At 46.8% G+C, this 26,932-nt stretch overlaps 1 protein-coding gene across 1 annotated transcript; it reads left to right on the top strand.

The window, feature by feature from the left end:
- Positions 1–13,244: 13,244 nt before the first annotated feature.
- CHGA (chromogranin A) lies at positions 13,245–25,248 on the top strand (the record flags this gene model as incomplete). The annotated part of the gene is made up of 8 exons (XM_080619150.1): positions 13,245–13,290; positions 13,812–13,858; positions 17,857–17,950; positions 18,331–18,399; positions 20,556–20,651; positions 22,402–22,899; positions 23,365–23,822; positions 25,023–25,248. 8 exons carry the CDS (start codon positions 13,245–13,247, stop codon positions 25,104–25,106), a joined length of 1,392 nt encoding a protein of 463 aa, XP_080475276.1. The 3' UTR covers positions 25,107–25,248.
- Between the last annotated feature and the right edge of the window lie 1,684 nt (positions 25,249–26,932).

Genomic DNA, 26,932 nt, shown 5'->3' on the forward strand with positions numbered 1-26,932 from the left:
AGCCGGAGCACATCTCACTAATCTAAATGTTCTTCGAGCTCTTCTTTCCTTATTGCATTCCATGGCTCTAATCCGCTTGTATATGTTTCAATTGTGTTCAACATCTGGTTATAATCAACCTTTCTCCAAAGTTTGAAGCAGAAAATAACAGTGGATGTTTCAGCCTTTGCTGAATCATTACCTCTCCAGAACACAACCTCCTTTTTCTTTCTCTGTAGACTGTGGTGCCATTAACCCTTTCCCTATGACTTCCTCAGATCTCCTCTCAGTAGGTGTGATGTTAATGCCGTGTGATAGAAATCACATTATTTTATTAACACAAGTGATTCAGGAAAAGCTGAAGCAGTCTGAAGGTTTGTCCTTGCTAATGCACCTCATATCCCTGTCTGTAGGTTCATAATTATATGTAGACATGATTTAGGCAAGGTTTGGTTCTTTATGTTATACACTGGCCCCAGAATGAAACCCAGAAGATAATGGTTGACTCCTGGTGAAATATATGGGGTCTGTACATGTCTGAGAGGGAGATAAGAAGCTTTGTCGAGACTCATCTCTGAGTCAGCTTGGGTACCTGACTCAGGACAAGGAGGACCCTATAGCAGCTTGGGCCTCAGATCCTACATCATCTCCTCAAGAAAGGTACCTACATGTGGAAAGGACTGAGCAAGAATCACAATTTCATGTTAAAAACAAGATCCAGCAAGGTAGCTGTAGTGCAGTGCCCCTTTCCCACCAGGACAGTATTTGGAGCATTCCTCCCTAAAAAAAACAAAAGTGTTTCAATGCTTCTCTTAGCTTAGGATGGTCATCCCTGCACCCAGTGGGCATCCAATGCCAAGCAGAGTTAGAGAAACCAGCAGCCTTGGCAGCACCTTTTTCCTCTGCACCCGTCAGAGAAGCATCTTCAGCTCTTCACCTTTTCAAACCATCTGTGTTAATGCAAATCTGCGCATCCCATTGCTCTCTTCACAGTCAAATAGAATTTACACTTGCTTTGCAGCATCTGCCTCCAAACTCTCTGGGCCAACTCTCTGCAGGGGGGCACTTGAGCCCTGCAGCAACATCCAGCCCTGCAGATAGGCTCCTCAAGCGCATGTGCCTCAGCTCATGACTTCAAGGTTCACTTTTCCCCCAGGCAGCTGATAAGCAGCTCTGCAGTAGCAAAACCGTGCTATCACATAACCCAGGTTTAGATGATGATCCCTTTAAACAGGAATGATATCTGTCAGAACAGCTTTCTTAAATCCCGAGATAGATACTGCTACTTGCATTAAATTGTTTTTCTTTGTATTAGCTGTTTAATGTCATTAGCTTAATATGCACTTGCATTTACAGAGGAAGTGTTTATCTGTATAATTTCACCAGAAACTGTGTTTGACTAATTAAAAAAGGAGGGTGGATAGGATTGCTGTGAGGATTTGAATGTAAATGCACTAGCAGATGCTTCCTGATCCTCCCAGCAGAGTACATCACTTTTAATAAACTTAGAACAGATGGCTGACTGCGGTGTCAAAGATGATCTGTATCAAAGTCCCCTATGCACCCTCCCAGCCAACTCTGTCCTCAGGCCTCAAAATCCAGAGAGGTGAATCCTCACCTGCATCCCTCTGGCAAAGCTCCCTCCACCTTAGGAGTTCTGTGCTTACTCATTGCAGCTGAGGAGCCCTCCCAGGGGTGCGCAGGGTTTCTGCTTCATGGGTCCTGTGGAAATGTGATGAAGCCGCTTGCTGGAATGCAGAGCCCATAGTTAGATTAATTAGGCTGCACAAGAAGGAGCAAGAGGTAAAGTACAGCTAGTTAAAAGTTCAGGTGTTCCTCTTCTTTCTTCTCCATGGGAGCTGGGTCCTGCTGATTGCAAGCAGGAAAAGCTCCTCTCAGTTCAAAAGAGGAGCTTTTAGCTTGAGCCAAGCCTGCAGAACTGAAGTGAGCTCTCACTGAAACCAGAATTTTGGTGTACCAAAATGATGCTAAAACTGTTTATGTGTTCGCCTTTTCTTCATTTAAAATATGAAAATTATAGAAAATTAATAATGCTTTCTTGAGTTTTTCTTTCCTAAGTCCCAGAGCCCTCTCCAAAGACGTGACATATAACTAGGATTTTGTCTAAGGAGTGAACTGAGGTACAGAGCAGTTAAATGTGCTGCAGAGGTCATGTGGGAAGGGAATAGCAAAACTGAGCATAGAAACCAGGTCCCCAATCTTTTATCATGTTTCCTCAATTTAAGCATGTCCATTACCTGACTCACTGCCAGCTTAGCACTGGTTTGAGCTAATGAGTTGCTTAACTACTTCACACCTACTTGCTGCCCAGTGCTGCTGCCGCCTGGTCTGGTTGCTAGCAGTAATTGTAGGAGCTGCTGGCTGGCAGTTGAACAGCAGCAAAGTTTGTGTGACTGCTGGAGAGGGAAAACAAGCTGTATGATTCAGTAGAAAATAGAAGGCGATTTTCTGACAACAGGGAAATGAGTTGAGTAGATCTTCCTCTGGACTGTCACTAGGAAGAGAGAATATTTGTCTTGAGGGACTGCACAGTTCAGGTGTTGCTAGCAGCTATTTCAAAGGCCACAAAGGGAATTAGGCTAACAGACTGACTTCTAAGTATCTTTCCCATCTGCAGCTCAAGCAACATAACCAGAGGCAAATGCAGGCTTAATTCCATAAAACGAGTTAGGTCTCATGAACAGTGCTGTAGAGAGGGAACATCTGGGACCTAGTGAGCAAAATTTCCAATGTGAAATCCTCATGAGGTTAAGGGCTGGCACTAGGAAGCTGTACTCTGCGTTCATGGTAAGAAATCTGGCCTTGGTGCAGCCTAGCAGAGAAACAGAGGGAGATGACATTCTAAGAAGAAAACAGAGATCTATGCTGAAACTGCTACTGAAACATCCCCTTTTTAACCAAAGCACAACAGAAAAGCATGTGGATATTCAACAGAAGGAATGGCAGACTGGCAGCAGAGTCCAGGGGAGCCTCCTGGAGAAGATGATAAATCTGGAGCATAAAAGTCCTGATCTGGGTCCCTGTTTACACTGTAGACCTCCAGCAAAGGCTGGATGAGACATACGGTGTCTCTGCGCCCATCCTTCTGTTGATTAAAGTGGATACCTATAACAGAAAAGCATGTAAAGCTGAACAGCCCAAGTTACACATTAAAGCAGATAAAACTTTTCTGGAATTGGTGAGGATGATGTGGGAACATAGTGTTCAGGGTAAGTGCAGGATGCAATTAAGCCCTCTGGAATTAAAATCGAAGAATGGGGTCAGGGGTTTTCAAAGAAAAGTGGGTGGATAGCAAGGAGGAAGCAAATAAATTTCAGGTAGGATACTCTGGAGGGGAGAAAAGAAAACATAGGTAAGGACATTATTGAAAGAAACAAAGAGTGTGGATGTGGATGACATGGTCCTTGGCCAGCATGACACCTGCGTATCACGCAACCTCCCATAGAGCTGAGATAACCATCAGCCAGTCCATCCCATTGCCTTCTTCAATAGACATCTCATACAAAACTGTGTCCTTTCATTTCTTGTTCAAAAGTAAAATATTTTTGCATATTGGAGGTATGAAATTAAGATAACTGCAGTGTGATTGATAGTGCGGGGGGTTAAAAATACTTCATAAAACTTAGTCTCTGCTAGTAAAATGAAGGCTTTGCTGCTGGATGAATGCCTGTCTTGGGAAGTTCTTTATTTTAAACATCCATTTATCACTGTAGCAGGGACCATTGGCTGCAAACATTCAGTGACTGCAAAATGAACTTTCCCATGAGTACAAACTCATCATTCAGCTGTAATGATCCAAAGAAAAGTTTCAAACTAATCCATACAAGAAAAACGGCAGTGTCATCCTGGGATGTTAATAGGAATAGAAACATCATACAAGGTCACCCTGGTAATATAGAGGAACTATATTTTCTTGAAGAAGAACCTAATATGTATCTAAGGGTTTCAAAACTTTGCTTTGCCTCTGTTCCAGCAGCAAAGGGCCTGCTTCTGGCTCATTCCAAAGTCCATGTGCATCCTATTGAAATCAGCAGTGGATGTGAAGGTTACAATTTAATGATAAAGGAGGTTAAGTAGGACATCAAGCTTCTTGCTATTCAATGAGTGATCTTGTCGATACTAACAAACATATTCCAAGGTAATTTCTGGTGGTCAGGGGATACTACTAATATGGAAAATAAAATATCAATACCCCTCAAAAAGGAGGAAGCATCTTCACTTGGTGGATGGGGCAAAGTGAGGCACAGGGTAGGTGTCAGCTTCTTGGTTGTTTAAACAGAGCAGCTGGCATAGCTGAGCCAAGATTCCTGCTCACTTCAAGATTCCTGATCACTTTTACTCACTAACACCATTTCACCATTTTGTGGTGGTTTTATTTTACCTCTGACGGTCTGACTTCTCTAATTAGTTGCTTTGGGGTTTTTTTTGTTACATAGGAGTGATACATAAAGATTTCCTTTTCTCATCTCTGATAAATAGAGGTAACAGCTTCATTAGACAATTGAGTGCTCTTCCAATAAGAGATATAACAATAACAGCAATGCGTTGTCCCCTGGGAGCTTTTTTTAACCACAGAATACAGGCAGCTGCTCTAATTGTGCTGTGCTGGAGGCCTTGTGCAAGGGCAACCAGGGCTGCTGCTTTTCCTGATAGCATCTTCGGAGCAGAGCAAGATGGAGTTCTGCATTAGGTTCCTCTATTACAGTGTGGATTTCCAGTGGGCCCCTCTGATAATCTACCTCTTCTAATTAATGAAGCTGCTCTCAGAGTATGAAAAATTAATTTCTTTGCTTGGCTCAAGGAATAAGCCCCGACAGGTTGATGGTTGGAAGCATTCAGATGTAAAATTTTAAAATAAAATGAAATGAAACTGGATACCCAGGGGTTTGTGAACAGAGGTGGAAAGATGAGGGCTGAATACCTCATTCCTCTTTGTGGCTATTGTACAGTGTGTTCCTGCTGTTTATAAAGGGTTAACAAATCATCAATAGATGCAATAAGCATGATGAAAACATGAGTAGCCTGTGATCCAGATGGTTATAAACATACCAGTTGATGCTGGTAAAGATGGTTTTCAGCGCAGTTATAAAGAGAGCTAATCAAATTATGGAAAAGTGTTTCTAAAAAATATTTTGATGAACCAAATTTGTTTTCAGTTCAAAGAGACTGAAATATGTGTTCTTATATATTAAAAAGTTAGAAAAATTATCCCATTTCTCTTTTGCTTTTATTTGTTTAAAATACAGTCAAAGTAGACATTGACCATTTGTATTGATCAACCCCGCTGTAAAATGGACTGCCAGTCAGTTTTCAAGGAGGGAGCTGATTTTGTCTCTCAGCCACTGAGAGTTTCTACAGAAATTATCTGGGGCTTTATCGTTGGAACGCTTGCACCTGTTTCTCCACATTTCACAAGAAATTCAAAGCAAGTGAAATCTGCATCTAAATATATTGTTGTTCCTATTGCTCTGACTTCTAAAATACTGGTTTTAAGTCTGTAGCATCACCTGTTGGATGTTTCATAGCTTCAAAGCCAGAGAGGCATATGGTTTTGTCAAGCTGAATCTCCTGAAGTAGACAACAAGCACCATTCCAATGTCTAGTAGCAGAGGAGAGAGAAACTGGTCAACATGTACATCAACAGCCGCGTTAAGGCAAAATAAATCTCCAAAATCATGGAAGGGTTCTCAGGTGGGAATGCCGATTTGCTACAGTTCCTTTCAAGGAGGAGGAGGTTCCTGTTAAGGTTTTGCAGGACAATTTGAGGTGCAGCAGATGCCACTTATGTATGGACTGGAGTGAAAATGAGTAATGGCATGTCTGCGACAGTGGAGGGGCTGGGGAAGGACACTCAGGTCATTCACACTTGCCTCCTGCTTTCAATCCTGCAAGAGCAGAAGAAACCTATAGCTGTCATAAAATGTAGATTAGGCCTAAGTTATAGCAGCAGGACCTATATTACACAAAGAAAACAGTGGGAGGCAGGAAATACCCTTTCCTCATTAAAACTGCTCAGAGATCACCTCCTTCCATGCAAGGACAAAGCTGATGGCAGGAGAGCCCTACCTCAAAAGTAAAGGGAGATGTGGGAAGACCATGATCCTTCACTTCTCAAGTGAGCACAGTAGTGGCATTTGTCAGCAAGAAACCTTATTTGTTGAAAACTGGTACAAATAATTCTTCGTGCTAGAGCCCACAGAGGCAGCTGTGTGGAGACGTGGCCCTCTGAGGCAATGCTCCTCCAGAGAGTTTCTGCACAGGTGATCTCGAGCCTGAGGGCAATCTGTGAGTGACCCAGGCAAGCAACTCAACAGCTGGTGTGGCTGGAGGAGCAGTGGGGACCATCTCTATAGTCATACTTGCAACCAGCCTGAAGCAAGTTGGCTCTTTGATCAGAACTGTTTTATACATAGTGGTTCTGCAGGTCTTTGACTCACCTCTGCCATATATGAACCCTACTCACACAGAAACCTGCTTCAGACCAGAAACAACTTCATTCCTTCGTGAAATACCACTTTAGATGAGCTGTGTTTCTTATCTGGCTGATTGCCTTGTTTTATTTGACCTCTAAGACAACAGGGAACATCTGTATAACTTGACGCCAAGTAAAGCAAGTTGAACAGGAGTAGGTGGCTCCTGAAAGCCAAGGAGCTCACACATCCTTGCAAGGAAGGCCAGAAGTACTGAACTCAACTTGCTCTTGCAGCAACTGAGAAGTGCACCCAATACATGGCTCTCCTTGTCCTGGCACAAGGCAGAAGTTAAGGCTTCACTGAAGCTGCTAATGACAGAAGTAATGTGAAGCTAGTTTAGGCAACGGGAGAGTCATTCCCGGTCTTACGTCACAACAACCCCATACAACACTACAGGACTGGGGAAGAGTGCCTGGAAAGCTGCCTGCCAGAAAAGGACCTGGGAGTGTTGGTCAAAAGCTGGCTGACGATGAGCCAGCTTGTTCCCAGGTGGCCAAGAAGGCCAACAGCATCCTGGCCTGTACCAGCAGTAGTGTGGCCAGCAGGACTAAGGAAGTGATCAGCCCCCTGTACTCAGCAGTGGTGGGTACTGGAAGAAAGACATTGAGGTGCTAAAGCATGTCCAAAGAAGGGTAACAAAGCTGGTGAAGGGTCTGGAGCACAAGTACTATGAGGAACAACTGAGGGAACTGAGGTTGTTCAGCCTGGAGAGAAGGAGGCACAGGGGACACCTTATCAGTCTCTACAGCTGCCTGAAAAGAGGTTGCAATGAGGTGGATGTTGGTCTCTTCTCCCAAGTAACAGCAGTAGAACAAGAGGAAATGGCCTCAAGTAGCATCAGGGGAGGTTTAGATTGGATACTAGGAAAAATTTCTTCACTGGAAGTGTTGTCAAGCGTTGGAACAGGCTGCACAGGAAGTGGTTGAGTCACCATTCCTGGAAGTACTTAAAAGGTGTGTCGATGTGGCATGTAGGGACATGGTTTAGTGGTGGACTTTGCACTGTCAGTTTAATGGTTAGATTCAATAATCTTAAGGGTCTTTTTGAAACTAAATGGTTCTATGATTTTGTGATCTCTGATTCATAGAATGGTTTGGGTTGGAAAGGATCATCTAGTTCCAATCTGCCTGCCATGTGCAGGGACACCTCGCACTAGACCATGTTACCCAAGACTGTCCAACCTGGCCTTGACCACCGCCCGGGACGGAGCATTCACAGCTTCCTTGGGCAACCCATTCCAGTGCCTCATCAGCCTCACAGTAAAGAACTTCCTTATATCTACCCAAAGACAATTTCTTCCATCTGTTTAAAAGAATTACATTGTTTAGTTATATGTACATATTTTTATAAGAGGAATGGCAGCAGAAATATATGAATTCTGGCTACAGTGCTCTTTTACAAAACTACTCTTATTTAGCATAGTTTGATTTTTCCAGGCAATGGAGCAAAATACAAATTACCTACAAAACCTGCTATCCCAACTAGTATATTTGAAAATAAAATATCATTATTTACCTAATATTTGTCATCTAGAGATCTTGAAAAATTTTACAAGTAAGAATGACCTTGAAATATCCTCTCTTATTACCTCCACTCCACCGAGTGAAAGTGCAGCGCTTACTCTGTTGAGCGATTTGCCACGTTTGACAAGCTGAGCCAGGAATGGGGTCTGTAATGGAGTTGTCTTATTGCCTGTTCCTTCCGTGGTATTGCCCATTGCTTTCAGCTGGATCGGTTAATGCTCAGAGGCCAGCAGACAACATTTAGAATCATAGAATAGTTAGGGTTGGAAAGGACCTTAAGGTCATCTAGTTCCAACCCCCAATTGCCTGACAGTTCTTTGCAAAGTAAAAGTAAGTCTCCCAGTTTGATCCACCTATGAAGTGTTGCTCTGGGGTTTTAGAAACATAATTGATTCTGGCATTCAAATATACATAACAATGTTTCCAGTATCTATACCCACAAGGAGTCTGCTCCTGTACCATTCAAATTCAAACTCCCATCAATGTGACCGCATGAAGATCAAGTCTTGAAGCTCCCTTTCCCAAGAGCCTTCCCAAGGACAGACGGAGCACTCTCCCAAGACTCATAGGCAGGCTGTCTAGGGCTTGCATCCTTCCATAGAAAAGTACAGGAAACCTGGAGTAAAGATCTAACTAGATGTTTTGCAACCATTGCCAAGTTAGGCCAAGTAGTCTGATCTCAAATAAGGAATTATCAGACTTAGTAAGCAGTGGCTGACATGCAAACATTTCGCCTCCAAATGACCCAGAAGAACTGACCCTTCCAAGCCACCATGAGGTGCAGCTTGAGTAATTGGAAGCCTGCTTCTGCTCAGGATTTGTCTGGGCCATCCGGAAACTTTATAGAGCCTTTCACTCTCCAAATTTTTATATTAGCACAGGTTTATAAAAATCTCCAGCTGAGGAAACCAAACCTGATCAGCCTTTGGTGGGTCTAAATTAATATTCAGAGGGAAGAAAGTTTCAAGTCTGCTGTTAGCCATGTATGTTGCTGTTGGGTTGGGTTTGGTTTTTTTAAGACCTCTTCTGAACAGCAGTTTTTCCCCCTTGTACCTGATATCCTCACTATTACCTTTACTACTTGCCTGAGAACCCTTAAATGTTCTCCTTGCCTCTGGAAAATGCATCCCAAACTCAGGAAAGGAAGCCAGGTCGAGGACTCAAACCAAAACTCACTTTCAGTGAGTCAGAGTCTCTCTATTGACCTGAGTATGTTTGGGCTCAGGCTCTTAATGAACAATTGTTTGGAAATGCAAACAACAAATTTGCTCTGTACACTTCCAGTTTCTCACTACATGAACCTATGTCAAGCAAAACAGCTGCAACGTTCCCCTCAGTACAGAAAGTCATGTACTCACTGCAGCTTTAAATATGAAGTGAATATCGTACCCATTTATCTTCTCTGCCTGGGGAAAACCTTTCCATTTCTGCTCTGCTGGGGTTACAAAGACAGCAATTGCCTCTTACATGGCACGAAACACGTACAAAGATTTCACTGTGTTTGTGGTTATCCATCTGCCTCCATAAAACAAAAAGCTATTGAGAGCCAGCAGACATTGTTTCAGGAAAAAAACCCAAAAAAAGTTAAAAACCAGAGAGAGAAGCATGGCCAGGCTTTTCTTCCTGCTTTTTTAATTCCCAGCAAAGTCGGAAGTGTGATTTGTCCTGAAACATTCCCATAAGCAGTTACTAACAGACGCTGAGTCTGAATTCAGCTGACTACAAACGGACAGGAGATCTTCGCAAGGTCAGTGATAGAAGCCCAAACTTTTCCCTCCACACAGAGCAAACTGGGGGCCAGAGAGCTGCGTCAGCATCTCCCAACTTTTCTTTGGGCTCATCCTGCAACGTGGAGGAACCTGTCAGGATGATTTTGTCTGAAGTGTGCTCAGCAGAGGCTCTGCTGCATTTGAAAGTGCCTCATGCTTCTGTCTCTTGCTCTGGGGATGGTAATTGCTGCTCCCCAGAAGCAGGGGCTGCAGCCCCAGCTCTCCTGGGAAGAAAAAGCATTGGTCAGGAAAGAAAAGTGAGCTCCTGTGGGGTAAGGAAAAGCCCAGTAACAGTAATTTAAGGTTCTGTGGCTGTTCCTCAGGCTGCTTTTTGCTGATTCTCTCAGGCAATTTAATACCTGAAAGGCTACCTCCTCCTGTTCTCTACTTAGTATAGAAGGAAAGGGTCTGCTTTGCATGTAAAGAGAACATTCATTAACTGGCATTAACGTGCAATCTGGTGTTCAAAACCTGCCTTATCAACAGAACATCTGAGGTAAGAGCCATCTGCGCTGCAAAGGCTGTCAATAGCTCAGGTTGTGCGGAGAATAGCCTGACCCAAACCAGGATGAATGGGTGTAGGGAAGGAACCAAGATGCTGACTGAGACCGATGAAGCCACAGTTGGAGTCTTTTTGCTTACCTGATTCAGGCTGAGTCAGATTGCCTAATATAGGCTGAAATAACTCTCTACTACTGACTTATTACTGGAGCATATCTGAGACCTCCAGACATCCTCTCTATCCTCTCTACAATGTCTTATATGAGGGAATAAATAGATCTTGAAGGATATTGACTCCTGAGACATCTTTGCACGGTCATTGCTAAAATGAAAACCAGGTATTTCAGGTAATGCCAGAAAGTTTCTGAGACACTAAGTGAAGACTGAAAAAGTCCTAGTAAGAGCAGGATACAGAATTTTTCTCTACAGACATAAACAGCTTATTTATAAGACTGGAACTGGTCAGAAATGTCCATCTTCATCACCTTGGCACTCACTAAATATCTACTCCTGTTCTCCATATACTAAAACACGAACTACTTCAGAGACCCACAAACCTGCTTTTCTCTTGAAGTCTGCTTCTGGCATCACCTTTCTCTGAATGGTGTAATACCTTCCACTTTTTTATTTGATCACTTTTGCTTGCCCTGACATGCTTTACTTTGACAGTTCCTAATATAGCTGTGCCTAATGAGACAAATCCAATAGCAGAAGTACTAATTGTGGCTGCATTAACTGTTTCATATCAATTTTCCTCGGCAATAAATATTAAAAAATCATCATCCATTATATGCCACTACAGTGAGAGAATGCATGCCATCCCTGGAAAACATTTAGTTTCTCCTTTGCAATGAACCTAATGGATGCAAGACCACAGCTTGAGAAAGAGAGAAAAAATTATAGTCATGGGCACTATGTATGTTGTTACATTTGTCAGAAAGAGGCCCCAGGGAAGAAAAGGGCTTCATGTAAGAAACTGGATTAGAACTGAGATAATTTGTAGCCCTAATAAGATCAACATTTATATGTAACAATAAGTAAATATTGACTAGGTAAATAGAGCCTGAGAAGCAGATCAATGTGTTTCTCTCTTAGGAATACATAGGAATTAACAAGCTTAATAACGTTCAATATTTCAGATTCAGAGACTAAAATGCTCTGGTGTATCCCAAAGAAGTAAAAGGCCATTATATATAACCTCCTTCTCTCCTCCCCCAATAAATAATTCAACAACACACACACACACATACACACACACGCAGCCCCAATGGAACAACCAGAAAGAAAGGATGTCCACTGTTCCTGGAGGATGCAGGTTCTCCATTCAACAAGACTGTCATGGGTGTTAATTTCATAGCCTCATAAACACTTAACAATCAATCAATGTCATCCACAAAGCACCGTTCAGAGGATCAATTTATTTCCAGCTTTCCTCTGCTATTAAATAAAAAATGCAGCAGATGAGGGGCTTTAATTTTGCATGAGGGGGCTTTTACAACCCAAATGTGCCTTTCAAAGCATGCATCTAAATCATATAGCTATTAGAGGACATTTGGAAGTACATTTGGGAGCACATTTCCATGCGCATATGGAAAAAGAAGGTGGAAACCCATAGTGCAGTCTGTGCTCCCTGGTGTCAGGGAGTATATCCTGACATACTACTTATACCAGAGAGGAAAGTTCTCATGACCTTAGAATGAATATGTTTTCTCCAACCCCTTGGCTGCAGGACCCTCCAGTGAGCAGAGGAAGGTAGGGCGCATTTTTCTGAATTTGGTTTTCTAGTATAAGTCCTTGGCTTTTGTGGCCTCAGAAATTGCTTGAGGGATAGCACACAATAGCAGAGGTGTTATTCCTAAAGAAGCATTGTCCTAAAGAAACACTGGAGTCACTTCCAAAATAGAACTCTAACGGCTGACCTGACAGATGCTCCATCCAAAGAATAAACAGCCATTTTGTCAAGAGCATGGAAATGCTTGTGACTAAGAGAATGGTACAATTTGTTATGTTCTCTCTCTCCCTTGTTAATGGAAAATAGTCACTAGGTAATATTGGTTACTTCAGCTTTCGAGTGCTTAGCAGTGTAGGTGTAGGGTGATGCTACAGTTTGTTTTGAACCACTGAACAAAGCATAGCAACCTCTTAAAAACTGCTGGTAGAGACACAAACAATCTGAGCAACAGATCCACCAGACTTTGCTATTTACCCCAAATTATATCCTACTACTGAAAAATCTTTCATAAAATACGTGGGACTTACTATCTCCCTTGGCAAACCTGTTTCATGGTGACCAGTTCTCTGGCTCTTGACCAGTCTTACAGGCATTTCTATCCTCCATGGAGACATTTAACAGGCATCTAAAAACTTAAACATCTGTTCTAGACTTCTGCGGTCAATGAAAGACAGGGGCAGCCTTAGAGGGCTAATCCATCTACAGATGGCTATGCTGGCTGGGATACCTGAGGTGACCCTCATTATTGACTACTGGTACACATAGAGAGGGCACATATGCAGAGGTGCTTGTAGATTGCAGTGTTGGGTAAGGTGCTGGAAAAATGATATCCTGGAAACATACCTCACAACATTCCTGCACCTGCTGAGTGTGAGAAGATGGAGTGCCTGGAGCCTGACACCTCGCTGCTGGAACCCTTTGCCCAGGCAGCCAAGGGAGTCGGGGGGATCCTGGTGATTGGTCCCTCCTCCAACACCCTGCGAGTGGTGGAGGCTGACGAGAAGGCTGTCTGCGAGGGGAGGGGGGAGAGAGGAGGAGGTGGCTTCCTCCTGACGCCATTTCCGAGGGGCTGAGATATATAAATGAGCCGGTTGCTGCAGTGCCCCATCTGGGATTTTCAGCCAGGGCACTGGTGCAGACACGCGCGCACGGTGCTGGTCTCCCCCCGGCACGTCGACCGGAGCCCCCACGCCAGGGACAGTCTCACCCTCTGACCTTTTCTCCCTCCATCTATCCCGCCGGCACCATGATCCGCCCAGGGCTGCTCGCCGTCCTGCTCCTGGCCATGCCGGGTAAGTGGGACTGGGCTGGGGTCTGTGTCTCCCATACTCCCGGGACCCCCAGCCCCGCGTACAGCCGTGCCCCCGCCCTCCTCTGTTGCCTCAGCGGCCCCTTCAGCACCGTGGACAAGGGATTATCCTCCCCCATTAAGCACCGTGGACAGCGGCCACTGCAAGGTCACTGCCCGGGACCACGAACAGTAACTTCCCTTCCCTTCCCTTCCCTTCCCTTCCCTTCCCTTCCCTTCCCTTCCCTTCCCTTCCCTTCCCTTCCCTTCCCTTCCCTTCCCTTCCCTTCCCTTCCCTTCCCTTCCCTTCCCTTCCCTTCCCTTCCCTTCCCTTCCCTTCCCTTCCCTTCCCTCTCCCCAGGGAAGGCTGTACAACACAGACATCCAGCTGCTGCACCCAGGGACTACTTATACCAGAGAGAGATTCCCCTCTTCTCCACTCCCATTTTTTAGCAGGATGTGACTTTTCTGCTTGTCTCCCAGAGGTGAATAACAAGCTCTTTCTTTTTTTCCCTCACCTTACAGCCATCTCCCTTCCTGTGACAAACGACATGAGTAAAGGCGACACTAAGGTAAGGATGGGCCTGTAGTGGAAGGGATGAGTTAAGATAAAGGATATAATGCTTAACCTGGTTGGTTTTGGGCTTCTGCTGAACTACCCTGTAGGAAGTGATAGAGATTTGCATGAGATCCTCACAGCAGGATCCATCCCCACTCCCTTCTTATCAGGATTTACCCTTTGTGCATCCTGTTCTGGGCACCTGGGCAGGAAAAAGTCTCTCAGAATGTACCAAAGGGATCAACAAACTGAGAAATGAGGAGGCTGGGGATGAAGGTTGGGTATAACCCTCCCTAGTCCTCCTACTTTCAGCTTTTCAAAGCTCCTACCAGGAGGTGACTCAGGGGAGAGTGGTGGGAGATGTGATTCAGGAACAGGCATTGCTGGAACTGTGTGTGTTTGAGGGAGCATATACATCTGAGTTTGTATGTGTGTAGTGTGTTTCTTAAACATACATGTTCCTGAAGAATAAGCAACTGACGACTCTCAGATTGTTAATCCATCCTCAGCTACTGCTCAGCCTCTCTGGGCAGCAAGGAGCAGTGTGGGACTTGGCTGACCTCTCCAAGCCTTCTTTTATAGGCTTCCATACATACCTCTGTGTCATACCTCTCTGTCTTTCATAGCTGCAGTTCACAAGTGTGAGTGCTCTCAATGGGCTTTTGGCACCTAAATGCTCACATAGGTGTGTTTGCCTGTGTTGAGATGTGACAAATACACCCTCACTCCTCCCCTGCCCCCCCAGTATTATTATACCTATAGCCTTTCAGATGAGATGATCTCTTTTAGCTGCTCAAATTAAGAATTCTACAACTTCTAATTTAGTATAAATTAATGTCCAGAAAGGAAATGCCAGCTATTTCCCCCTTACTCTTTGAACTGCTTTGTTTCATGAGAACTTCTAGCCACATCATGGTTTTCCCCCAGCAGCAGTAGGAGAGGGAACAATCATGTCAGTCTCAGCCACAGGCTCCATTGTACAGTGTCTCTGCTCATTACCTACAGGGCAAGTGCCATGAGCAGTGCCCCTCTGTCTCCTGTCACATGTGCCTGGGCCTGGAGAGCTTTGTTAAGAGTTTTAGCCTGCTTAGCCCTGGCTGCGGATGAGCCATGACCTGTGAGCCACTGGGTTCCTGCTTCAGACTGTGTGCTACTGACTGAGAAAGGGGACTCGGGGCAGGCACTTGCCCCTTCAACTGGCCATGCCAGAGTGGGATGCTCTTTGGCCGTCTGGTGGGACAATCCATGGATTTCACAGTTTTCCTTGTGAAGTCTATTCCCAGGATGTAAAACATGGCATATTTGTGGAAACTGGTGCAGCTCCATGGAAATGCTTCCACCAAGGAAGGATTCTTTCCTGAGCTTGTCACCTTCCTGGGTATTACACTGACACAATCTCTAGCTGAGAGCAAAATCAGATCGCACCTTTCTTTTGAATTTGCTGCAACTAGAAGGAGCCATTGGGGCTTTTCTGCCTTCACCATCCCCTGAGACGCAGCATTTCAGTGAAGGAAGTCCTGGTCTTCCGTGACAAATCAGGTCAGAGAAAACATCACATGGGTACAGGAGTGAGCACTGCAGTTTTTCCTACACACCTGTGCCACCAGCTCATGTGCCACAGGCTCTGTGCCACCAGCATTTGTGAGTGGCTCAGTGCACCCACAAATGCAGTGGCTAGTGCAGTGGCTAGTCAGCATATGCAGGCCTTTCCCGGGCAGCTCATCCTACTTCCCTTACGCAAAGGGCTTTCCATGGGGAGCTGAACATGACCAAAACATTTACAATATCTCTGGTGTTTGCCCACTCTTCTGCTCAAAGGACACTATTTCCCACTTTCAAGCATACATTTCAGAAGGTCCTGAGCATAGCTGAGCTCAAATGTGGCAAAGTCTGTCTTTGTAAAGACATGATCCTTTGGAGATTTCTGTGTAGGGACAGCATGACCAGCTTTTAAGGATCTAGTTACATGCTCATGGTTAGAGGATATCTATGGCAAAATTCCAATCTGAGTTCCTGCACTGGATTAATTACATTCATTTGGAAAGGATCTCCTCCATGTGCTGATGCAGGCTGTTATTTCATGACCTTGTGAAGCCTCAGTCTGTTCTTATAAAACGTCCAGGAGTGTTGTGTAATGACTGCACTCTTCCTTTCATTATGTTACAAAATTCCTCCTCAGAGTTGGACATATTTCTCTGGTGACTGATGTATTTCTTTGTGTTCAGACAAAGACCTTAAATTTGCTCAGCAGTCTTCAAAAAGCTTGTATAGAACATTTCATTGGACCAGACTCTTATTTCTCATGCTGAGAAAGTTTTGAAGCTGCATCCAGCAATAACTGGCTCCATAGGCTGGGAAATGTGGGAAGCGAAGTATCAGAATCTGGGGTTTCTTCTATTTAATGGTAAAGTGACTCAAAGTCTTCTAAAATCAATCTTAATGGACTGCTTGTGGTATAGGAAAATGATATCAGGGAAATTTCCCTGCTTTCCTTTTAGTAGATCTTTCCTGTAACATTTTCATTCCAGCAGGCAATACCTTCAAACTGTGTAAGTAGTTAAAAGAGCTCAGCATGACCTGCAAAAGCAGAATTCTCTCCTTACACTGGTGAAAATTTTCCCATTCCAGCTGGTCAACAAATATAGCCAATTGCTTCAATGAGCGACACTGTAGATGACTGGGAATTGCTGAGTTGCGTTTAATTTCTACTGCTGCCACACTGCACTGCTCTCCTGAGAATGGCACATTGTGAGGGAGATCAGGGCTCTTAGGGCTGCCTGCAGAAATCAACAGGAGAAAGATGTCCAGTGAGTGTTTTTTTTGCCCGCAAGGCTTACTTCTATTCTTTTTTTCAACTTATCCTTTCTTCTTCCACAGGCACTTGTGAGACCTGCATACTTTCCAGGCTGCTTTAGAAATAGTCATCCTTTTGAACTAAGCAGCCTGATTCCTGTGCTACTAACGGGCACCAAACTGTAGTGAATTCTGCTTTCCCTCCTGCGTGACCATGTGGGTCTACCATGAACACACAGCAGGGCTCCTGGCTGTGTGTCTCAGTGTGGCAAGGACGCCTTCACCCCTGCCAGAGGTGCCATCTTGCCTTTGTGCTTGTGGCTTTATTCTCCTACCACACATACAGCATTGGGTGATCCCTGTGGAATCAGCAGTGGTGTAGATGCCTGGGTGAAGAGCTAGGCCTGCAATCCCTGTATAGGTAACAAACTAGATAAATAATGCTTCTCATTTTACACCAAAGAAAAGGGCTGCTGGAAAGGGCAGGCCCAGAGCTCATCCTGTCTGGGAAGCTGCCTTAGGCAGTTGCAAATGCTTCCAAGGAAGTAGGAACTTCCTTACTTTCAGGTAACCCACCTCCATGTACAGCTCTTCCAGTCTATAATAGATGTCTTGAACACTCAAGCACAAGGTCAAACAGTCATGCCCAGAGTGTCATGTCCTTCTCTAGGGCTTGAGAGCATTATTTCTCATCCCTGTTTGAAAGTACCTTTTGCTTCACTTTGCCCTCTGAGCCTGGCTGCAGTCTAACTATGGTGCCTTTCTCAGAGCTTATATAGCTTGCAAGATTTCAAGGTCACCTACTGAAAAGCTATGACCACTTGTCGCTCTATACAACCTCCCACTGAGACGTTTTATGAGCTATATTGACTTGAAAGAGGATGATTTTGAGTTTTCTATGTATATATCCAGATCTCCTTTAATTTCCTGATGTGTTCAGCCTCTGGGATGGGCTGGAGTAATGAGATCTCCAGTTGAAGTGTGTGTCATGTTGAAGAAGCTCCTCACATTGCCATGTGTCATTTGCTCATTTCTCAGTTTCAGGAGGTACCTTCTGCTCCTGGGTTAGGTAGAAGAGGAGCTGAACATTCAGTTCTGACTCAACCAGAAAAGCAAGATCTGTACCATCATCTGCCTCATTTTAGGCTTGTAAAAAATAGATTTAGGAAAAAAATACAAAAGAGCAGTTCTTTAATTTGTATTTTCATCTCTTTCTAGGTGATGAAATGCATTGTAGAAGTCATCTCTGATACTTTGTCGAAGCCAAACCCCCTGCCAATCAGCGAGGAATGCCTAGAAACACTCAGAGGAGGTACAGGCTCAGATTTAATGCTGGGTATCAGCAAGAGCAGATCTGGCACCCGACAAGGGGTCCCCCACATTCACCTTCCTCATTGTCATGCCACTGGCTGCACCAGGCCCCAGAAGTGGGGACAGAGCTGCTGCTCAGCCCAGGCCATGCACCATGCTGGCATAGTGGCTGGGGAGTGCTGGCTGACATGAAGCTGCCTGGTTTTCATGGGACCTTCCTGTCATCTTAACCACATGGTTAAGAGATGTGGCAGCAAATCATACCATGTGAGAGAAAACAGCAAACGAAGAGGGAATTGGTATTTTGGGTTCTTTTTAATTTCTTGGGGGTGGTGGGAAGTTGCCTTTGACCCCCTTCTGTACCAAGTCTCCCTATTGCAGATGAACGAATCATTTCTATCCTTCGCCACCAAAATTTATTGAAGGAACTTCAGGAAATTGCTGCTCAAGGTACAGTGTCACTATAGCTATTTGGGAAGAGGGGCTTCATCTGTTATAATCCCTTGCACAGTTTTTTTGTTTGGGTTCTTTTCGTATTTAACATTAATTTGACATGATAGTAATATGTCTTAGGAGATACAGCTCCAGGACTTCCTGTAGAGACTGGGTGAGTGGGAGCAGGAATTTGGCTTATCGTAACTCCAATATGCTTTTTGATGATTTAAATGACAGTCAAAGTAAATTGGTGGTGATGCAGAGTATAGGCATTTTGGAGTGGGAGAACCCTAAATGGAAATGCTGCAATCTAATTCAACAAATAACCACCAGCTCCCGAACAAGAATGAAAGGCAAGAAAACCTTCACTGTCTGTGCAGCTAGAGTCTAGCGCTAAACCAAGGTGTGACAGAAGGGAAGCCTCACTGAACATAAAGTGGGACTTGCACCTGAAAGACCCCAGTTGAGAACATCCTTGAGCTAGTGGGGATTTTTCTGCTGACCTCCTTAGCTTGAATGCACGTTTCTTTGAAGAAATGCAGGCTGCTCACAGCAAGTCAGTGTGGGAGCAGCAGCAGCACAGAGCTGTGCAAAAGGGTGTGCAAGGGGAAAAGGCCTATTCTCAGGGGCCAAGGACCCTAGAGCTGATGGGCAGGTCCCAGGCAAGGCTAGCTCAAAAGGAGTGCAGGTTCCTCCACCCAGGTGATGTGGTTGAGGCTGCAACAGGGCTCTCCTCAGGCTGCAGGGAGAGGAGCCCCTGGCCTTCCCTCCTCCTTCTCCCTGGAGTAAGCCAGCTGGCAGCCTTTCTTTGCCAGGGCACATCTGTACCCTGCTCCTGTGTGGCATGGCTGCCAGGGATGGCTGAAGACATTGCCACCAGACTGCTTTCAGAGCAGGGAAGCCACAGAGGCAACAGGGGGAAGGGAGGGGAAAAATGCAAGGAGTCAAGACTGGGAGAGATCCTCATGCAGCTCCCAAAGCCATAGTTTGGTCACTACCCAAATGCCACTGGTGGAAGCACCAGACAGGCAGTGACCTCAGACAGGCTCCGCGGGTGATCTGATCATCCAGAATAAAGAAACCTGAGCCTCTTCCATGTGCTGGGATGCAGCTGCTCAGGCACACCAGGGTTGTGTGTGGGAGTGCTCAGCTACCAGTCAGGCTGGGCTGTATAGCATGGAGCCCACGTGAAGGGACATGTTTTACAAAGGTGCAACTTGCTCCACTCTTTCCTTGGCTTGAGCCCTTCACTTCATTTTGTCCCAGTGTAACGTAAGCTCTACCCTACAGATCACAGTGATTGGGGGTGGGAGAGTCATGTAGCCCAAGGGAAAAGCAAAGGTGCTTATTTGATCTCTTCTGTGCTGCCTGCACCTGGTCCTGCTCAGGCTGGAGAGCCCATACCAGCCAGCCCTGCCCTGTATAGGGCTAGAGATGACTGGGCTGGCAGTGTTGGCTCTTGCCTTCTCATTAAGGTGTAGAAGCAGGACATGAGCTGGGTTAGACAGGGCTTGCTTGGCTTGCAGATCCCATTGGGATGGGGCTTCCTGGGGAGTGCTGGTTGCCAAACAGCTGCACTCTGACTTCTGGCTCCTGTTGCCTTCAGACACCTTTCTCCAGGGTGTTGCTTTCATTGAGCTGACTCCATAATCCCAGCAGCTAAGGTCTGGGGCCTTGGAGCTGCAGGCTGTCCCCAGAGTGGGAATGAATGCTGCTTCTTCCTCCCAGTGTCCTGGGGAGAGGGGCCCCCACAACCAGGCTGCAGGGCACAGAGGCTTTCAATGCTCACCTCAACAGAGGTATGTGGGCAGCTTTTGTCAGGAGGCAATGTTTACCCTTCAATACTCCAGTGGTTTTTTTTTTTGCCTCTGTGCTGCAGTTCAGCATCCCTTATTCCCTAGCCCTCCATCAACATTAGTTTTCCTAGCAACCTTGGTTCTCTGTTTGTTTAGAGACCTTTTTCTTTCCATGATGTTTTTGATGGTGGCTTTGTTACTGCAGTTGATTCATGGATCTTCCAGTCTCACTTCTCACACCTCCCCTTTGGCAAATCTGTCTATTATAGAAAATATACATACAACTGTAAAGGACACAGAACTATTTTCCTACCTCTACTTTCTGAAACACGGCAGGGGCTATTGCCTTTCCCTACTTTTTGTTACTTGACACAGGTGCCAATGACAGAACTCAGCAGCAGAAGAAAAACAGTGGCTTCGAAGATGAACTTTCTGAAGTCCTTGAAAGTCAAAACAACAACAAGCAGAGAGGTCAGTGTCAGCCTACCCCCCAGGAAATCCAGGTCAGGCTGTAAACAAGGGTGCTTTTTCTAACAGCCTTGGTATGTCCGTCTGCTTCTCATTTAGGCATCTTCTTTGATGCTGCCGCTGACACACACAAGCAACCCAGTGTTTGCTTTGTTCTTACTTGCCAGCTGAAACAACATGTAATTTCTGAGCTATAATAACTGGTAATGATCAAGTTACCAAACTGATACTGATCGTTCCCACCAGCAGTCACTCCTAATGCTTAAAATGAGCCACAGCCATGGGAATTCCATACTGAAAGGCTCATGATACAGGCAAGAGTAATCAGGGTCTGCTCTTGCTGCCCCTCTTTCCAGGCATCCAAGACATTAGGTTATGGGTCTTTGAAAGGGAAATTGAACTGGAGATGAACACCCCCTCACAAAACACCTGCATCTTGGAAAGATCACATCCAGCTGGGATTTCCACTTGTCACTATGATTCTATGGCTGGGTTAGAGACGGCGGTGTAGCAGAAAAGAGGGTTTGGCCTCTTCCCTTTTCCACATCAGGAAGAGATGATGCCAGTGTGGGTGAGATGATTCCTCGTCCAGCAGTAGCACCCCCACAGAGGGTCTTGAGTGGGCTCTGGGCTGTGTGACTGAGCCACAGCAGCACGGCATCGCTGCGACATCAGCCTGAAATGATGAGGAGCGATACCCTTGGGGGCTGCTGCTGCAGGCAGCAGAGCTAAAAGTCATTGAGGAGGATGGGTGGCACTGGGTCTCCCTACTGAAAGGGCAGACCTGAACCTCTTGCTCCAGCAGTGTGGAGACTGCATGAGGATGAAGCGTGGCATGTTGGGCCAGCCAGGCCCACAAGGGATCCAGATGACACCAGTGCAGTGTCAGTGGTGGTCAGCAGCCCTGTATGACAGGCTCTCTGCATCCCCTCACCCCAGAACACTCCTCAGCCCTTCCTGGGGATGTGCCCACTTTTCCATGCCCATCTGGTTTTCCCACTGTTCTTTAGCCCCCCATCTTTTCTTGTGCAAATTGGAATGGGTTGCCCAGGGAGGTTGTGAATGCTCCATCCTTGGCGGTGTTCAAGGCCAGGTTGGATGAGGCCTTGGGTGGCATGGTTTAGTGTGGGGTGTCCCTGCCCATGGCAGGGGGGTTGGAACTAGATGACCTCAAGGTCCTTTCCAACCCTAACTATTCTATGATTCTATGATTTCTATGGCTAATTATGATAAAAGGCCAGACTCTGACATGAGCAAGAGCATATACCCAGCCCCCATTAAACTCCTGTTGAGTGGCTGCCCTTCCTCCAGCTAACCTGCAAGCAGTGCTTGCTGTCTCTTCAACCTGGTAGGAAAAATAAGGATGTGATATTAGCGCAGCACTATGAGCAGGGAGAGCTGTGCAAGTGCCATATTGCACTCCTAAATCATTTAATTCCAAGTGCTGTCTGGTTTCATGCGGGGCAAGTTTGTTGCTGGCATCTCAAGAGATGGTGATGAGGACCGCGCCGCAGCAAAGCACTTTGGCATATGTTTAACTTCAGCCTTGCGAGTCTCTCCAGGAGAGCAGGCATCAGTGACAGCACCAGCTTGCTTGAATGCAAGCATATGTTGAAGTGACTTGAGAAAGGATCCATGGGCTGGTTAAGCAGATTGCTGAACAGGGCTGAAGCTCCTTAAGAAATGCACAGGCTTCACTGGGTATGAAATGAGCTCTCAGGAGAGGTGTTGCTTCTTGCTCCTCCCTTTGCAGATGCAGCAGGGGAGCGCCCTAAAGAGAAGCAGCCCACTGGGTCCCTGTCTGAGCTGGCAGCACGGAAACGCCAGCAAAATGAAGATTCACGAGAGGAGGGGAAGAACAGCCTGGAGGAGAGGGAGCCCAGGCCACGGGATGCCAACCCTGGTGAGAAGGAGTATCAGGAGCAAGCAGAGAGCAATGAGATCAGGGACACAGAGGATGCCCAGCGAGATGAAGCTTTGGACAACCACATCAGTAAAGACTTCAGTGAGGATGAGCAGCAGCAGCAAGAGGATGAAGAGGAGCAGCCCAGAGACCCCAGAGACGGCCTGGACCTCGAGGATGAGGAACAGCAGCCATCCAGGAAGGACCAAGAGCAGAGCAGGGAGGCAGCAGGGGAGCATGGGGAGCGGGAGGATGACAGAGGAGATGATGCTACAGAGGAGGATCCTACCGAAGCAGAGAGGTCACTTGATTTGGCTGAGGAGGACGAGGAGATGCAGGGAGACGACAGTATGTATCCCAGATGACTGCACTGATACCTATCCGGGATGAGCTGAGGGCACTGAGACAGACAGATAAGAGGCTTTAAAGCCTGAAAGTTCAGGCAGGTGCATATTGGGTTTACAGAAATACCCCTGTCAACAGCCACCCAGACCCCCACACTAGTGCCTGACCACATGGGCCTATGCACAGCACGTGACACAGGCCCAGGAGCTGCCTTGCTGCTCACTGCTCAGCTTCCATAGCATCTCAGGACAACTGATTCCTTTTTCTTGAACTTCCTACATGGTTTTTGTCTGCTGCCTCCCAGCCCTGTTACTGACACGGTGACATGAGAGCAGGTATTTCTGGAATGCTGGGAAAACAGGCCTTAGTCAGGAAACCCACCTTGCATCGCCCCTGCAGTCTAGGTTCAAAAGTGGAGCGTACCGAGGTTAACACTTGTGATCTCTGATGTGCTTAATGCTCTTTCAGATAACAACGATGCTCTGGGATTTGGCAAAGATGAGCGGAGCTCTGAGGAGGAGGAGGAGGAGGAGGAAGAGCAGTCCCGGGCACTGAGAGGAGGAAGGCATCACCTGGAGGATGAGGGGATGCAGGGTGAGGAGGACACCTTCCAGCCCAGGGATGCCAAAAGTGAGGAGATGGAAGAGGAGTGGGAAGACTCCAAGAGGTGGAACAAAATGGATGAGCTGGCCAAGCAGCTGACATCAAAGAAGCGTACGGGGGAAAATGATAGTGGGGAAGACCCAGACAGGTCCATGAAAATAGCATTTAGATCCCGCAAGTATGACTTCAGTAGTCCAGAGGAACATGTGAGAAGGTCATGGAAGCACCACTCTAAAGAGGATAGCAGTGAAGGAGGCTTCCCACTTGCTCCCATGCCCGAAGAGAAGAAGGATGAAGAAGGCAGCGCTAACAGGAGAACAGAGGTTGGTGTACGTAGCCTTAATAAATTCCTGCTGGTTATTACTGGGGAATCCAAATTATGCTTAGAGGTATGGATGGTACCTTGGTGTTATGCAGCCAGCATTGGTTCTCTGTGACATTAAGGAGAGGATTGGTTGCCTTTTAGCCACTCAGCCCTAGGGATTATTGAGATTTGCACCACGCTGTGTTTTTGGTTTTTATTGTTGCTTTAGTGACTAATGCAAAACCATGCCCTGCCCAAGAAAGTCTTGAAAATATGACTTTTGCACTGGCCTGTGCTGAGCATGGTGACCAGAGCTATATCTGGAGCTTGGGGTGGGTTTTGTATCCCAGAGCTCCTTCAAGTCAAAGGGAATACTTTCCCTGGGCCGGGGATGGAGTCAGTAGTGTCAGACCTCCTACAGAGATAAACCAGGGGTGCAGCTGTGGTGGGAGAGCTGGGGCCATCATCTCAGCTCCTGCAGACCTGCTGCAAGCCACAGGTGATGGCAGGGGTGAGGGACAGGCAGGGCTGGGGCTGGCAGCGAGACAGGGCCAGTTGTGCACGACCAGAGTTCAGGCAAAGCCATGCAGTTAAGAATCTGAGTACCTGTGCCAAATAAAATAGCTTCAGGTGACGGCATAAATACACAAGAGCCACTGCAGAGAAGGCACCAAGTGACGGGCAGCTTGAACCTTCAAACCAGTGGCTTCCACAGTCACTGTTTTCCCAAACGGAAAAGCATTTTCCATGCTGACACTCAGGGCAGTGTGGGGAGAGGGGACAGCACCATCCCCTCCACGAGCAGGGCACATGCTGCACTTGCCACAGGTCCTGATTTGACATGACAGTCTCAGAGCAGGCACTCGGTGTTGTTTGGTAGCACCTGCCCCAGCCCTGGCTCCCAGGCAGCCATCTCCCTTCAGCCTCAGACTCTGGAGAAGGAAACCTGTTGGGGGCTGCCCTGCTCAGCAGCCGGGTTGGAGAGGGACAATAACTACATCTCGTCTTCATCACCAGTTGCAGCCATCCAACACCAGGACAGGACTAATTAGTGTTGCACACAAATATCTGTCCAGGGGAGCAGATGGGGAGATGGGGCAAGACATTGCTGTGCTCATACCAGCACTGGCGGGTAGCCCTGCACAAAGCTTTCCATAGTTCTGGGGGCGAGGGCTGCTCACCAGTGGCTGCTGACTTGTGTGCGGTGCTTTCTTTGCAGGACCAGGAGCTGGAGAGCCTGGCCGCCATTGAGGCTGAGCTGGAGCGTGTTGCCCACAAGCTGCACGAGCTGCGGCGAGGCTGAGGGCCCGGCCCTGCCCGGGCAGGCAGAGGCCACTGGTACTGCCCTCCCACCCACCGCATCTCCATTTCCTGATGCAAGAGCAAGCAAGCGGAGCAGAAGCATCGCACCCAGGAAACTGACCTTGCTAGCGCCCAGGCCTGCTTCCCTCACCATGGTGTTGTGCCCATCACTGCTTCTTCACCTCATGCTCCCCTGTCCACTCACGCTCACCCGCCTGGCTGGGCGCTGGTGGGTGTGAAGAGCAACCTACATATGTGTTTTCTGTCGGGGTGGGGTTTTTCCCTCTCTTTTATAAGACAAGACAGCTTTCTAGAGAGTTTTCCTTCCACTGGTAGTTTCACTGGGTAAAAAAACCTGCAATAACTTGTTATCTTTTGATTAAAAGCTAAGAACTCTGACTGTAATATATTCTATATAAAAAAATTATCTAAGGAAAAATAAAACTGCTGTGGGTCCATTCCTTTGTTCTGGCAGCTTTAGTCTCAGTCGTCAGCACGCTGCAGGGCTTGTATAGTCCTGGGGGAGAGGAGGGGGAATGGCACCCTCCCCGCAGCATGGACACGTTGGCATGGCACTTCCCTCCTTCCCCAGCCTTCAACGCTACTGCCCCCTGAGGCCCAGCATCGAGGACACCTTCCAGAGGTCGTGGGCGCTGCAGGGCTCTCCCTGCCTGCCCAAGGTCTGGCAGTGCCATACAGCCCAGCCTTGGTTCTGGGTGTCCCGGGCACTCCAGTGAGACACAGATCACAGCCATAGTCCATTGAAGATCATGGGGTTGACCAGAGAGAATACATTTGAGCAGTTTAAACACTGGGCAATGCTTGACCAAGTCAAACTATCTGGACAATGCATGAGTGGGTTAAAAAACCCCACAAGTAACAAATAGGCTACTCATAAGGAAAACTGCTGGCCTGTGTTCCCCAGGGGTGAAGGCCAGTCCTGAGAGGATGCCACTCCTCACAAGGAGCCGTGGTGGCCTGACACCTTGCTGGTGGGCAGTGAACCTTCCCCATCCTTAGGGCTGCAGGCCACACACCAGCTGCAGTATGGGGTGCTGCCGGGGCTGGAGAAGCTTGCCCCAGAAGTCTCTGAACACCAATCATAAGACTTCATGTGTATCAGCAGAAGAAGAAAAAGCATTCTCTGCCAGGGCTGCATCCCACCCACCCACCCCTAGTTTGAAGCTCGGTTCTATCCCATCATCAGCAACCCACAGAACAGCTGAGATGCTCCAGGAATGGCTGCCAGGCTTTGATCTTGGCATGTTCCTTTACTTTGCCAAAAACATTGGTGCTGTTGGCCTGTAGAGTGAATTGCCCTGGAGGTGGGCATGCGGGGTCCCCACAGCGCAGGAGGTGCTGGGTGTCCAGAGCTGTCCTTCTTGTCCCCAGGGAGGGCTGGAGGAGCAGCTACATGGGCAGTGCCTCTTGCCCCATCCCTGGCCAGCCATGCAGCAAGAGGAGGAGGCAGCAAGGCTCAAAAGCCGGAGTGGAACAAGCCAGAACAAGGCAAAGGGTGAGGGCCTGGCTGTGAGGAGTGCACTGGCGTGAAGTGCAAGTCTCCCAACCCCATTCTGAGGAGATCGCACTCTCACTGACCTCAGAAAAATGCATGTAGAAACAGGATGAAACCAACGCTGTTCCACAGAAATGGCACTAAAATGTTAATTATTAGGGAGTTAATATAGCTGTAAAAGTCACATTTCACATAGTGATTTTCATTTACATTTTAATTTGAATATAGTGTTTAGTTTCTCCTCTTTTTTTTTGTGGCAGAGCCTCTGCCAATAGCATCGCCCATACAAACCCTTGCAAACTCAGGTCTAT

The sequence above is a fragment of the Psittacula echo genome, assembly GCF_963264785.1.
Source record: "Psittacula echo genome assembly, chromosome: 5".
In the NCBI taxonomy this organism is placed as follows: domain Eukaryota; kingdom Metazoa; phylum Chordata; class Aves; order Psittaciformes; family Psittacidae; genus Psittacula; species Psittacula echo.